This window comes from Dendrobates tinctorius, unplaced genomic scaffold (genome assembly GCF_039654945.1).
Source record: "Dendrobates tinctorius isolate UK_male_01 unplaced genomic scaffold, ASM3965494v1 ptg000126l, whole genome shotgun sequence".
In the NCBI taxonomy this organism is placed as follows: Eukaryota; Metazoa; Chordata; class Amphibia; order Anura; family Dendrobatidae; genus Dendrobates; species Dendrobates tinctorius.
This window is the reverse complement of record NW_027361794.1, coordinates 12,250,815-12,266,565: the sequence shown is the minus strand read 5'-3', so window position 1 is coordinate 12,266,565 and position 15,751 is coordinate 12,250,815. Positions and strand designations below refer to the sequence as shown.

The 15,751-nt window shown below is 48.7% G+C and overlaps 1 protein-coding gene across 8 annotated transcripts in view; it reads right to left on the bottom strand.

Annotated features, from left to right (window-relative positions):
• LOC141047275 (uncharacterized) overlaps window positions 1-15,751 on the bottom strand; it is an 841,567-nt gene that overhangs the window by 43,054 nt on the left and 782,762 nt on the right. For all 8 annotated transcript variants that reach the window (XM_073542295.1, XM_073542299.1, XM_073542296.1 and 5 more), the window contains one exon: window positions 95-235. In XM_073542295.1, coding sequence (XP_073398396.1) covers window positions 95-235 — 141 coding nt within the window. The remainder of the gene's footprint in view (window positions 1-94; window positions 236-15,751) is intronic.

The following is a 15,751-nucleotide window of genomic DNA, read 5'->3' as shown; positions in this document are numbered from 1 at the left end:
CAGACATTTCCAGAGTCCTCACCTCTCCAGTTCTGTCCATCTGTTATTCCCATAGATAAGAATGATATAATGTGACGTCATCAGAATCTCTCACCTCTCCAGTAAGCCGGAAGAGGATCTCTAGGGTGAGGTGTAATATCCTCTCCGCCATCTTGTCTCTGTCCATATCCATCTTTGATGGGTAATTCAGGAAAATTAGAAGATCGTCACTGAGAGGATCCGATATTGTAGAGACCTGAATGTGAAGATGAGCCGATGTAACATCATAAAAATCCTGTGTAATAATACAACTACTGGAGATAATAAGGAAAAACCTATATATTTAGGCCACAGACAACAAGCAGTTTCTTCCGCGGAGTCGGCAGCTGAATACGTGACAGGAGAAATAACTACTTCATGGTGAGGACGACATCTTCATCTTCTACTACGGCTCTAGAAACATATTTGGCCAGAGTCCGTCACTGACTCCATCCCCACCGGCCGTCTATATGAAGGTTTCCTGTCTTCCCCGCACTGTAATCTTCTATCACGTTAGATCTCAGGTCTGAGTCACACACAGAAGTTTGAGGCTTTTAGAAAAGGAATTTCTGTTTCCACAAACACAACGGACAGAAATGATCTGATCCCAAAGTCTCCATGTACAGTGATTTTCTTTTCACTGGATATGATTTTTGGGGGCATTTTCCTGTAGGCTTCCGTATATTACATAAAATACATTATACTGTGTGTGATGAGAGAAACTCGCATCAACATCTGGCATTAGAGGTGATAGAATCCCCCAATTATAAGGGACACCTGTGGATATTGGGGGAATATCTTTACCTGCTACAGTCCTGGTGTGGAGCCTCTACCTGCAGAGCCGCACTCCACATAGAGAATAATGGAGCCTCCAGCACCGACCTCCACCCGCACTCCACATAGAGAATAATGGAGCCTCCAGCACCTACCTCCACCCGCACTCCACATAGAGAATAATGGAGCCTCCAGCACCGACCTCCACCCGCAGAGCCGCACTCCAAATAGAGAATAATGGAGCCTCCAGCACTTACCTCCATCCACAGAGCCGCGCTCCACATAGAGAATAATGGAGCCTCCAGCACCGACCTCCACCCGCAGAGCCACACTCCACATAGAGAATAATGGAGCCTCCAGCACCGACCTCCACCCGCAGAGCCACATAGAGAATAATGGAGCCTCCAGCACCGACCTCCACCCGCAGAGCCGCACTCCCATAGAGAATAATGGAGCCACCAGCACCGACCTCCACCCGCAGAGCCGCACTCCACAGATAATAATGGAGCCTCCAGCACCGACCTCCACCCGCACTCCACATAGAGAATAATGGAGCCTCCAGCACCGACCTCCACCCGCACTCCACATAGAGAATAATGGAGCCTCCAGCACCGACCTCCACCCGCACTCCACATAGAGAATAATGGAGCCTCCAGCACTGACCTCCACCCGCAGAGCCGCACTCCACATAGAGAATAATGGAGCCTCCAGCACCGACCTCCACCCGCAGAGCCGGACACCACATAGAGAATAATGGAGCCTCCAGCACCGACCTCCACCCGCAGAGCCACACTACACATAGAGAATAATGGAGCCTCCAGCACCGACCTCCACCCGCACTCCACATAGAGAATAATGGAGCCTCCAGCACCTACCTCCACCCGCAGAGCCGCACTCCACATAGAGAATAATGGAGCCTCCGGCACCGACCTCCACCCACAGAGCCTCACTCCACATAGAGAATAATGGAGCCTCCAGCACCGACCTCCACCCACAGAGCCTCACTCCACATAGAGAATAATGGAGCCTCCAGCACCGACCTCCACCCGCAGAGCCTCACTCCACATAGAGAATAATGGAGCCTCCAGCACCGACCTCCACCCGCAGAGCCACACTACACATAGAGAATAATGGAGCCTCCAGCACCGACCTCCACCCGCAGAGCCGCACTCCACATAGAGAATAATGGAGCCTCCACCACCGACCTCCACCCACAGAGCTGCACTCCACATAGAGAATAATGGAGCCTCCGGCACTGACCTCCACCCGCAGAGCCACACTCCACATAGAGAATAATGGAGCCTCCAGCACCGACCTCCACCAGCAGAGCTGCACTCCACATAGAGAATAATGGAGCCTCCAGCACTGACCTCCACCAGCAGAGCTGCACTCCACATAGAGAATAATGGAGCCTCCGGCACCGACCTCCACCAGCAGAGCTGCACTCCACATAGAGAATAATGGAGCCTCCGGCACCGACCTCCACCAGCAGAGCTGCACTCCACATAGAGAATAATGGAGCCTCCGGCACCGACCTCCACCAGCAGAGCTGCACTCCACATAGAGAATAATGGAGCCTCCAGCACTGACCTCCACCCGCAGAGCCACACTCCACATAGAGAATAATGGAGCCTCCAGCACCGACCTCCACCCGCAGAGCCGCACTCCACATAGAGAATAACGGAGCCTCCAGCACCGACCTCCACCCGCAGAGCCGCACTCCACATAGAGAATAATGGAGCCTCCAGCACCGACCTCCACCCGCAGAGCCACACTCCACATAGAGAATAATGGAGCCTCCGGCACCGACCTCCACCCGCAGAGCCACACTCCACATAGAGAATAATGGAGCCTCCAGCACTGAACTCCACATAGAGAATAATGGAGCCTCCAGCACCGACCTCCACCCGCAGAGCCACACTCCACATAGAGAATAATGGAGCCTCCAGCACCGACCTCCACCCGCAGAGCCACACTCCACATAGAGAATAATGGAGCCTCCAGCACTGAACTCCACATAGAGAATAATGGAGCCTCCAGCACCGACCTCCACCCGCAGAGCCGCACTCCACATAGAGAATAATGGAGCCTCCAGCACCGACCTCCACCCGCAGAGCCACACTCCACATAGAGAATAATGGAGCCTCCGGCACCGACCTCCACCCACAGAGCCGCACTCCACATAGAGAATAATGGAGCCTCCAGCACCGACCTCCACCCGCAGAGCCGCACTCCACATAGAGAATAATGGAGCCTCCGGCACCGACCTCCACCCACAGAGCCGCACTCCACATAGAGAATAATGGAGCCTCCAGCACCGACCTCCACCCGCAGAGCCACACTCCACATAGAGCATAATGGAGCCTCCAGCACCGACCTCCACCCGCAGAGCCGCACTCCACATAGAGAATAATGGAGCCTCCAGCACCGACCTCCACCCGCAGAGCCACACTCCACATAGAGAATAATGGAGCCTCCGGCACCGACCTCCACCCACAGAGCCGCACTCCACATAGAGAATAATGGAGCCTCCAGCACCGACCTCCACCCGCAGAGCCGCACTCCACATAGAGAATAATGGAGCCTCCGGCACCGACCTCCACCCACAGAGCCGCACTCCACATAGAGAATAATGGAGCCTCCAGCACCGACCTCCACCCGCAGAGCCACACTCCACATAGAGCATAATGGAGCCTCCAGCACCGACCTCCACCCGCAGAGCCGCACTCCACATAGAGAATAATGGAGCCTCCGGCACCGACCTCCACCCGCAGAGCCACACTCCACATAGAGAATAATGGAGCCTCCGGCACCGACCTCCACCCGCAGAGCCGCACTCCACATAGAGAATAAGGGCACCGACCTGCAGAAGGGACACTTGTGGACATTGGGGTCTTTACCTGCTACAGTCCTGGTGTGGAGTCTCCACCCGCACTCTGGTTGAGCCTAGCCTGTATGGGCTCCTTCCAGGTATATATTCTTGAAGACAGCAGACTTTATGGGCTGGCTGCTCTGTGCGCACAGGACCTGTGATGAGGTCACAGGAGGGGAGGAGTCAGTGGTCACATGATCAGGGGCCTCAGTGTATGCAGGACGCTGCTGTGCTGGTTGTCATGGTGCTGGATGAGGGGAAGTTTATGTGTGGGGTCAGGAGGGGTTTACAGGGTAGATGTAGCAGAGCCGCATGTGTACGGGGTGTACGGACTGGAGCCGTGTGTGTACGGAGCCCTGTATGTATGGAGCAGACTCCTCTGTGTACACTGTATACCCCCCAGCTTCGGTCACAGACCCCGTGGCTCTTTCACACTGTAGAACGGACACCGGACACACACAGTAACACTGCGGTTGGACATTTCTTGCACAAATACTGATAACATTAACCCCTTCACGACTGATGGCATACAGTTGTGGCCAGAAGTATTGACACCCCTGCAATTCTGTCAGATAATACTCAGTTTCTTCCTGAAAATGATTGCAAACACAAATTCTTTGTTATTATTATCTTCATTTAATTTGTCTTAAATGAAAAAACACAAAAAGAATTGTCCTAAAGCCAAATTGGATATAATTCCACACCAAACATAAAAAAGAGGGTGGACAAAACTATTGGCACTGTTCAAAAAAATCATGTGATGCTTCTCTAATTTGTGTAATTAACAGCACCTGTAACTTACCTGTGGCACCTAACAGGTGTTGGCAATAACTAAATCACACTTGCAGCCAGTTGACATGGATTAAAGTTGACTCAACCTCGGTCCTGTGTCCTTGTGTGTACCACATTGAGCATAGAGAAAAGAAAGAAGACCAAAGAACTCTCTGAGGACTTGAGAAACCAAATTGTGAGGAAGCATGAGCAATCTCAAGGCTACAAGTCCATCTCCAAAGACCTGAATGTTCCTGTGTCTACCGTGCGCAGTGTCATCAAGAAGTTTAAAGCCCATGGCACTGTGGCTAACCTCCCTAGATGTGGACGGAAAAGAAAAATTGACAAGAGATTTCAACACAAGATTGTGCAGATGTTGGATAAAGAACCTCGACTAACATCCAAGCAAGTTCAAGCTGCCCTGCAGTCCGAGGGTACAACGGTGTCAACCCGTACTGTCCATCGGCATCTGAATGAAAAGGGACTGTATGGTAGGAGACCCAGGAAAACTCCACTTCTTACCCCGAGACATAAAAAAGCCAGGCTCGAGTTTGCCAAAACTTACCTGAAAAAGCCTAAAACGTTTTGGAAGAATGTTCTCTGGTCAGATGAGACAAAAGTAGAGCTTTTTGGGCAAAGGCATCAACATAGAGTTTACAGGAGTAAAAAAAGAGGCATTCAAAGAAAAGAACACGGTCCCTACAGTGAAACATGGCGGAGGTTCCCTGATGTTTTGGGGTTGCTTTGCTGCCTCTGGCACTGGACTGCTTGACCGTGTGCATGGCATTATGAAGTCTGAAGACTACCAACAAATTTTGCAGCATAATGTAGGGCCCAGTGTGAGAAAGCTGGATCTCCCTCAGAGGTCATGAGTCTTCCAGCAGGACAATGACCCAAAACACACTTCAAAAAGCACTAGAAAATGGTTTGAGAGAAAGCACTGGAGACTTCTAAGGTGGCCAGCAATGAGTCCAGACCTGAATCCCATAGAACACCTGTGGAGAGATCTAAAAATGGCAGTTTGGAGAAGGCACCCTTCAAATATCAGGGACCTGGAGCAGTTTGCCAAAGAAGAATGGTCTAAAATTCCAGCAGAGCATTGTAAGAAACTCATTGATGGTTACCGGAAGCGGTTGGTCGCAGTTATTTTGGCTAAAGGTTGTGCAACCAAGTATTAGGCTGAGGGTGCCAATACTTTTGTCTGGCCCATTTTTGGAGTTTTGTGTGAAATGATCAATGTTTTGCTTTTTGCTTCATTCTCTTTTGTGTTTTTTCATTTAAGACAAATTAAATGAAGATAATAATACCAAAGAATTTGTGTTTGCAATCATTTTCAGGAAGAAACTGAGTATTATCTGACAGAATTGCAGGGGTGTCAATACTTTTGGCCACAACTGTATATACATGTCATCGGTCGTGTCCCTGCCTACATGCGGACTCTGATGCTGATCATGTCATTCGTTTTTTGCCCCCACCTGCCCCTGATGGAATCATGATCCCCCCACAGCAGTTAACATATTAAATGCAGCATGAGGCTGAAGTTGGCTTCTTATTCGTCCAGTTTCTTATTCAGCAATTTTTTATTTTCTGTTTTTTTATAGGTTTAACAACAAAAAATAAGCATCACAATCATAAAACACAATACAGTGAGGTGCCCTGATATGAATACACTTAAAAACAGCTACAAAAACTGTAAAACTGGCACAAAAATGAGAGGTCTAGTTTCCAAAATGGGGTCACTTGTGGAGGGTTTCACTGGTTAGGCACATCAGGGGCCCTCCAAAGGTGACGTGACGTCCGATCTCAATTCCAGCCAATTTTGGGTTGAAAAAGTCAAACGGCGCTTCTTCCCTTCCAAGCTCTGCCATGCGCCCAAACACTGATTTACACCCACATATCAGGTATCAGCCTACTCAGGACAAATTGCACAATAAGTTTTGGGGTACAATTTCTCCTGCTACCCTTGGAAAAATAAAAAAAATTGGACCTGAAATAATTTGCTTGTGAAAAAAAGTTAAATGTTCATTTTTTTTTAAACATTCCAAAAATTCCTGTGAAGTACCTGAAGGGTTAATAAACTTCTTGAATGTGGTTTTGAGCACCTTGAGGGGTGCAGTTTTTAGAATGGTGTCACTTTTGAGTATTTTCGATCATATAGACCCCTCAAAGTGACTTCAAATGTGATGTAGTCCCTAAAAAAAAAAATGGTGTTGTAAAAATGAGAAACCGCTGGTCAACTTTTAACCCTTATAACTTCCTAACAAAAAAATTTTGGTTCCAAAATTGTGCTGATGTAAAGTAAACGTGTGGGAAATGTTACTTACTAAGTATTTTTTGTGACATTTCTCTGTGATTTAAGGGCATGAAAATTCAAAGTTGGGAAATTGCAAAATTTTCTTAATTTTCGCCAAATTTCCGTTTTTTTTTCACAAAAAAGCAAGTCATAGCAAATAATTTTTACCCCTATCATGAAGTACAATATGTCACGAGAAAACAAAGTCAGAATCACTGGGATCCATGGAAGCGTTCCAGAGTTATGACCTCATAAAGGGATAGTGGTCAGAATTGTAAAAATTGGCCAGGTCATTAAAGTGCAAACCACCCTTGGAGGTAAAGGGGTAAAAGCCATACAACATTTCCTGGGCTTTGCAAATTAATACCAACAATTCATCCCTCATTTCTCTTCTTTATTTCAGCCAATCTTGTCCCTCATCCGTAAGGGGTTCAATCCCGAGGTCGGGTCGGCAGCAGTGGAGAGTGCTTTTGTCACCTTAAAACGGGCGTTTGCAAAAGCACCAGTATTACATCATCAAGAAGTCAGTAAGCCATTCATTCTTGAGGTGTTCGCTTCATCCACAGGAGTGGGTGCTGTACTCTCTCAGAAGTCTCCTTCTGGCTGTTTAGTTCCCTATAGGTTTTTCTCCAGAGGCTTCTTTACCGCCGAAAACAACTATTCCATCAGGGACAGGGAGTTATTGGCCATTAAGTTGGCATTGGAGGAATGGTGGTATCTCCTGGAGGGAGCTGTACACCCGTTTGTCATCTACACTAACCACAACAATTTATCGTACATACGTTCCGCTCAAGGGCTTAATCCCTGAAAAGCCAGGTGGTCTTTGTTTTTTGCTCTGTTTGACTTTGAAATCCGCTTTTGGACAGGTATTATGAATGCCAAAGCAGACGTGTTGTCTAGATCCTTCCTGTAGGAGGATACTGAAGAAGAACCCTCTCATATTATCGATCCCACCAGAGTTATCACCGCAGGTCCGCTTAGACATTCTCATCTTCCACCGGGTAAGACATTTGTGGCAGAGGTCGACAGAATAATGATTCTCCGCTGTGGTCACTCCTCTAAATTAGCCGGCCATGCAGGTGTCAGGAAAACGATGGCCCTCATCTCTCGCTACTATTGGTGGCCTTCTCTCCGTCGAGATGTGGAAGACTTTATGGCTTCTTGCCCATCCTGCGCCAAGAACAAGATCCCAAGGCAACTTCCTACCAGGCTCTTGCAACCTCTTCCTGTGCCCTCTGCTCCCTGGCAGCATATAGCCATGGATTTTATTACCAATCTAATAATAATAAATAATAATAAATTTTATTTCTATAGCGCCGACATATTCCGCAGCACTTTACATTTCAGAGGGGATTTGTACAGACAATAGACATTACAGCATAACAATAATCACATACAATAGATTATAACAAAATACCAAGAGGAATGAGGGCCCTGCTCGCAAGCTTACAGTCTATGAGGGAAAAAGGGAGACACGAAAGGTGGGTGGTAACAGTTGCCCTGATCTACCGTGTTCATTGGATTGTACGGTTCTTTTAGTGGATGTGGACCATTTTTCTAAAATGTCACACTTTGTTCCCGGCCTACCTTCGGCTCCGGAATAGGCAAAAATCTTCATTAACCATATCTTCAAGTTCCATGGCTTCCCCCTACACATAGTATCCGATAGAGGGGTACAATTTACGTCCCGCTTCTGGAGAGCTCTATGCAAACTCATGAAGGTGACCCTTGATTTTTCTTCGTCCTATCACCTCAAATCTAACGGCCAGGTGGAGCGAGTTAACCAGGTCCTGACTTATCTTTGGCAGATCTGTAATGTCCATCTGGATGATTGGGTAAGTCTTCTTTCCTGGGCGGGGTTTGCATAAAACAATCATTCCAGAGAATCCTCTTCCAAGTCTCCGTTATTCATCGTGTCGGGTCAACACCCCAACATGCCTCTCCTGATACCCATTATAGAATCATAGAATCATAGAATCGTAGAGTTGGAAGGAACCTCCTGGGCCATCTGGTCCAACCCCCTGCTCAAAGCAGGATTCGCTAAATCATCCCAGTCAGATGTCTGTCCAGCCTCTGTTTGAAGACTTCCATTATAGAATCATAGAATCGTAGAGTCTCGGGTGTTCCAGCGGCCGCACCATGTCGATGGATTTTTCCCAGATCTCGAAAGAGACCAAAGATTCACTTGAGAAAGCCTTCTACAGGATGAAAAGACATGCGGACAGGAGGTGCTTGGACTCCATTAAATTCCTTCCGGGATAAAAGGTGTGGCTCGCATCCAAGTATATCAGACTCAAGATTCCATCTTTCAAGCTGGGCCCTCGATACATCGGTCCCTTTGAAGTTTTGAAGCGACTCAATGAGGTCACTTACAAGTTGAGGGTGCCTGCATCACTCTGTATCCCCAACGCCTTCCATGTATCGCTTCTTAAACCCGTGGTGCTCAACCGCTTCCATGCCACATCCAGTCATACTCCGCCATCCGGTAACACCGGGGATGTTTTTGCGGTAAGAGATATTCTTGCCATGAAGAAGGTTGAAGGGAAAACTTTCTAATTGATTGGAAGGGTGTTGGTCCTAAGGAGAGGTCATGGGAGCCCCAAGAGAACATTCATGCTCCGCGTATCCTCGGAAAGTTCCTTGCCAGTCTTAAGGAGGGGCGTAAAGGAGGGGGTACTGTTACCACCCTGCCACCGCTCCCCGGGTCTCCCGCGCTGGTGATGTGGGGTCACGTCGGGTGCCTCTGGGCTTGAGTACCTCCCAGAGCGTCCGCGCCTGCGCCGTGCGCCTCCTTAGCCTGCAGATGCACGCTTGCTTAGTTCCTTTGTTTGGTTTCCAGGTGACCAAAACCGGAAGTGCTCTCCTCTGTGTCTGGCGTCAGTATTTCTGGCGCTCGCTCTCTCACATCGGTACCCGGTGATTCACTCAGGTGCATACCCTGTACTGGTTTGTCTCAGGTCCCTGCGCTCTCCCCAGGGTGCATGCTTTGCTTTCTCTCATATCTCCTGTACTTTACCCTGTGCGAGCTCTGCTCTGTCCAGGTCTCCCGTGCATTACCTGGTACGCGCTCCCCTCTGTCCTGGTCTCCTGTACTTTACCCTGTTCGTGCTCTGCTCGGTCCAGGTCTCCTATACATTACCTGGTATGCGCTCTCCTCTGTCCTGTTCTACTGCACTATATCCTGTGTGTACCCTGCTCTGTCCTGGTCTCCTGTACATCACCAAGAACGTGCTCAGCTCTGCCCTGATCTCCGTCCAGTGCGCAATCTGCGCCACCTTGGTCTCTGACTCCTACAAGCTGGTCCCTGGTACTAGCCATTACAGTGTGTCTACCCCCCGGGCCTGCTCCTAGCGCTCCCTGTATGGGGGCGGTTCCATCTGGTCAGTGCGCCTGGGAATGGTCGGTCCCGTGATCCAGTGGGTCCACTCTAGGAAGGTGCTGGGGTTCATCTCTGGTGTCTCCTGTGGAGATGTGTGATTACCGTATTTTTTGGACTATAAGATACACCTCAAATTTTCAGAAGGAAAATAGGGAAAAAAATAATGTGTCAAATGGGGGTCCGTCTTACAGTCCGAATTCAGCTTACCAGGAAAGGGATCTGGCACAGGTGGAGGAATGGTCACAGGGGTCGTTCAGTGTTCCAGGCTGGTGCGGTGGCCTCTAGGAAATCCCATCCCAAGCTTGTGCGGTGGCGGCTCTGTTCTGGGGGCATTGTGCTGGGGCGCTGTGCTGGGGGCACTATGCTGGCTGGGAAGGGGGGGCAGTGCTGTGGGCACCGTGCTGTACTGGGGGCACTGTGCTGGGGCGCTGTGCTGTGGGCACCGTGCTGTACTGGGGGCACTGTGCTGGGAAGGGGGGCTGTGGGGTGCCGTGCTGTGGGCCCTGTGCTGTACTGGGGGCGTTGTGCTGGGAAGGGGGGGCTGTGGGGCGCCCTGCTGTGCAGGGGGCTCTGTGCTGTGCTGGGGGCATTTTGCTGGGAAGAGAGGCTGTGGGTTGCCATGCTGGGGGCTCTGTGGTGTACTGGGGGCATTGTCCTGGGAAGGGGGGCTGTGGGGTGCCGTGCTGTGGCACTGTGCTGGGAAGGGGGGCTGTGGGGTGCCGTGCTGTACTGGGGGCATTGTGCTGGGGCGCTGTGCTGTGGGCTCTGTGCTGTACTGGGGGCTGTGGGGCGCTGTGCTGGGAAGGGGGGCTGTGGGGTGCCGTGCCGAGGGCGCCGTGCTGGGGCTTGCGATGCTGTGCTCAGGGGCGCTGTACTCTGGTGCAGGGGCAGCGGCTCCGCCGGCATTTTCTCACAGCCCGGAGGCCCCCGCACATCCGTAGCTGCCATGTTGCGGTGGCCTCCGGGAACATGGACGCCGGGTACTGCACATGCTCAGGTACAGATCTCGTTGCCGAGATTTGAATCTCATCTCCAGAGATCTCGGGACGAGATCTGTACCTCAGCATGCGCAGTACCCGGACCGGCGGCCATCTTCCCTGCGTCCCTGCTCCTGGAGGCCAACGGGCTGTGAAAAAAATGCCGGCGGAGACTCCGCCCCACAGAGAACAGAGAGCCGCTGCCCCTGCACCGGAGCACAGCCTGCCACCACCACACCACAGAGCCACGCTGCACGCGCACCAGTGAGAGTATATTGCGACCATAAGACGCAACCCCCACTTTCCCCAAAAAATTTTTGGGAAAAAAGTGCGTCTTATGGTCCGAAAAATACGGTAATCATAAATAATGATCAAAAAATGAATATCTGCATATCTTTTTCCCCTCATTTTCACCTCAAACCTGTCATTTTCCGATCACTCCACTATTTTCCCTTCACTCCTCATTTTCCACTAAAACCTATTCATTTCCAACTCATTCCTCTCATTTTCATCTCACACCTCTCATTCTCCCCTTACTCCACTATTTTCCCCTCACTCCTCATTTTCACCTCACTCCTCTCTTCCCCTCACACGTGCACAGCAACTTCCTGTTATGAGCACAGTGGTGTAATCCATGAGGCTACTCCCTTTCCCTTGACGTCATACCTCACAGGAGCAGCTCCATTCTAAACATGACGGGGCTAGATATGGCCTGTGCCTGCCGCGCACTGATTCTCTGAAGGCGGCGGTCCTGATTGTAGGTCGCAGTGGCTGGGACATCGCAGCCAGTGAGTTTTGCAGAGTGGCTTTCGAGGTGAATGTTTCTCTACCCGTATGCACTAACAACATGGGCCATGTGGACAGGGCTTTGCGTGTGGAGTGAGTGTGGTTGTGTGGAGTGGGTGGTGCTATGTGGAGTGGGAGTGGCTTGATACATGCACACACTCACTCATATATATATATATATATATATATATATATATATATATATGTGTGTGATTATATGATAATGTCAGAACTTATATGTGGGAAGGACTACCAATCTCCTCCACAAAAGGATGAACTCACACCGTTCCAATATTCAAAAGGGTTTTCTTAAACATGGACTTTCACACCACTGCACCATCAAACAAAATAAAGATTTAAAAATCAAAATATTGCCCATAAAAGGAGATTCCACCACAGGTTCAGAATCACATTGGACAACTGAATCGGAAAGATATCTTTTGGATTTATAAACTAAACACCATTACTCCAAATACACTCAACAAAATTACCGATTTACAGATGTATTTTTCTGACCACCTTTTTGACTTTATATATTTTATTATTTATTATAACATTTTGTCATATTCGTCATAAATTTTATTGGTCAATTCATTGAAGATATTAAAATAATTAATATTACATTGATAAAATGGAACATACATTTCCAATGGAATTACACAGCTTTGGTCCACAACATATACCCTGTGAAGGGGTATGCAACAGAGCAGAAAGAGAAACCAGGCCAATAAACAATCCAACAAGATTTATTGGAACAGGGAACTGGAACAACGCAAATAAAATTAATTCTGCAGCGTCCGTAAATAGTCCACAATGAGTCCACACAGAGAGCAGATCAGGGGGCGCCATCGTTAAATATACTTATTTTTGTATATTGATTTAATTCAGGACTTGTTACCAGATGTGATACTCTAAAGAAAATGTCACGATGTTTCTTATAAAAAAATGTAGTGGTTTATGGATTGTCCACCAAAAAACATCAATACATTAAAATATGAAAATACGTGAAATAGTTACAAAGAGATTGTGCATTTGTCCATAGTAAAACTTGTTCCACTTCTTTCCTGAGATCCTGAATGTGTCAGTCTCTGTCAGGAGCGTCTCTGGAAGCAACATGATTAACTTACATACCAGCTTTTCATTCAACCTAGTGTCAGGTAAAACGTCCCTGCTGGAGAAAGTGAAGAGCAACCCCCTCCCTTCCTCTAGCGATGATATATATGTCACTCAGAGCACGTGGTCTCTATATATGGGGATGACATTTTACCATGCAGAAATAACATATGTAATGTCAGCAAAAGTCAATGTGCTCGGTACAGAATTGAGTTTTAAGAATATAAAACAATAACTAATAATTAATATTTAACAGCCACCTGGCAATCCGACGCCAGGAAAATATACAAATAGTCCTTGGGTGAATTTAATGGATGCAGCAGATGAGGGACACAACACAGTCCCACGTGGCCGCTTCTAACAATACACACGGTCACTGGGATCTCGCCTCAGCATAAGATTCCAGCCCTTTGCAGGTCACCACACAACAGTCTTAGATTCAGTCCTCAAATCCAGTAGGATGGTGAGACATCACAATTCCATGTGGCAAAATCTCCAATCTCCATACATGGTACCAGGATCCAGCCACAGCTGCAGGTCCCTGTCCTTCAAAGTGCACAGCATCAACCAACTGATCATGTGGCTTATTGTCCTACCACTCTTAGTATCTCTGCCCAACAAAGGGGCTGATCCCAACACCCACCCCCTTAAACATAGCTCCAAGGACTAAGAACATTCCAGAAACCCTGTCTGCAGTCTCTGTACAGGTTTGTGTATTGGAGATGCCCCTGAAGAGTGGAACAAAGACAAGCATGCCCCCATCGGATACAGGGCAAGGACTGCTAATGTAAGCCTGATTACAGTATGGTCTGTGTACAGGCTGGGGGGTGACTCTCTGTTACAACCCCTTCCCCCCTTAAGTAGTGTACAGACTTGTGACCTCAACAGGTCGCTTGTCAAGTACATGTAGATATGGCCAACATGACTCATGGCTCCTGTCTGGACAATCCATCAGCATTTGTGTTAACTGCCTCATCTTTATTTCATGGGGAAGTTGTAGGGTTGAAGGCCGAGCTCCATTTTACCTCCTATTTGACTTAAACTCAGCTTCCTGCACCTACAAATTGACATTGTAGCTCTCCCACATCATTTCCTAGTACAATATCTGCAGGCAGGCCCCTCATCACCCCAACCACACTTTGCTTGACCCCAAAGCCAATGTCCAGTTCTACACTTGCTTTTGGGATACTCTTCCATTGGCCACCAGCTAATTTAATGGTAATACCAGGTCCATGCTCTATTGCCTCTGGCCAAACCACTCTGGGATCAGCTATGGTGAGAAATGCCCCAGAGTCACAAAAACCAAGAACACTCCGACCGTCCAGCATGACCTCCTGTAAGTGCTTTCCTTAAGGATTAAAGGAACTCGTGGCTGTGGCCCGCACCCCATAAACCTCTAATGGTTGACAATGGGCTTCTGAGCCATTAGGCAAGTTAATTTGGAGGGGTGGCACCTCTTCCTCCATTGTATTTGGCTGTAAATAATTGATAGGCTGATTTGGTGTAGAGTCACTCCTCAATTGACCCTGAGGGCAGGTGTCTTGCAGATGCCCAGGCTGCCCACATCGGTAACATCTGCGTTGTGTCACACCTCTTCCCCTTTGGCATTTGGGGATAGAGGTAAGGGAACTTGGAGGCTGATATCCATATGAAGGTGCATGAGGTGGTTGTTGGTGTTGAGACCGACTTCTCCATTTGATACCTGGGCATGTGGCCTGCAGATGCCAGGAATGCCCCCATCCATAACACCTGTGTTCTACTCCTTTCTCTCCTTGTTGCATTCCAGAGGAAGAGGCATGACTAGCAGGAAGGTGAGTCACATGGGTATCAACATGAGGTGGTGGTCTAGTGGGACAGCTAACTTTGGGGACTGAAGGACAAGAGACCACTGGTGGTAGGTGCTGGTAGTTGTTACTCCATCCACCAGTAAAATTTTTCGGTTGATGTTGAAAACCTCATCAGCTAAAGCGGCAGCTTGTCCTACTGTCACTGGTTTTCCCTCACTCACCCATTCCCTGATCTCAGAGGGGCATTTGGCATAGAACTGTTCTTTTAGTATGACCTGGAGGAAAGTATCCCAAGTTAGGGCCCCCTCTCCCTCCAGCCAGCGATGACATACTTGTTTGAGCCTGTGGGTATACATCTTGAAAGACACTTCCCCATCATAGGCTAAGGAGCGGAACTGAGTCCTGTAAGTGGTGTTACGGCTTCATGCTCTAGAATGGCTTCTTTTACCTCCCCATACTCACAGTTCCACCGGGGTCCATAGCTCTATAGGCTTCAGCAGCTCCCTCTCTAAGAGCCCCACTAGATGTCTGACTCACTCCCTTTCCGGGACTTCCATTAATAGACATTGGTGTTCGAAGTCCTGGAAGAAGCCCTCAGTGTCACCTGCAGCCTCGCCCGTTTAAAGTCCTTTCGGGATACCCTTGGGAATTCCCTCATGGTGGGTGTTATGGTTACAGTCTGTCTGGAGCTTCTAGCTGCTTCCACCATATGCTGCCTCTCCTTAGCTGTGCGATTGGCCTCCCTCTTATCCTCTATGGTGGCCTCATCCCCAAGCAATGCCATCTCCTCCTCATACCACACAACCCACTGACTTTTTTTGGGTGTTTACCTCCAGCTCCCGTATTTCCTTCTATTGCTGTGGAAATCCTTCCTCTGTGCCATCTTGCTGGCAAGCTTCTTCCAGAACGTCAATTAGTTGCTCCTTGGACAGCGTTTTGTAGCGGACTCCTAGTACATGGGCCTTTGTTTGTAGGCTCCCC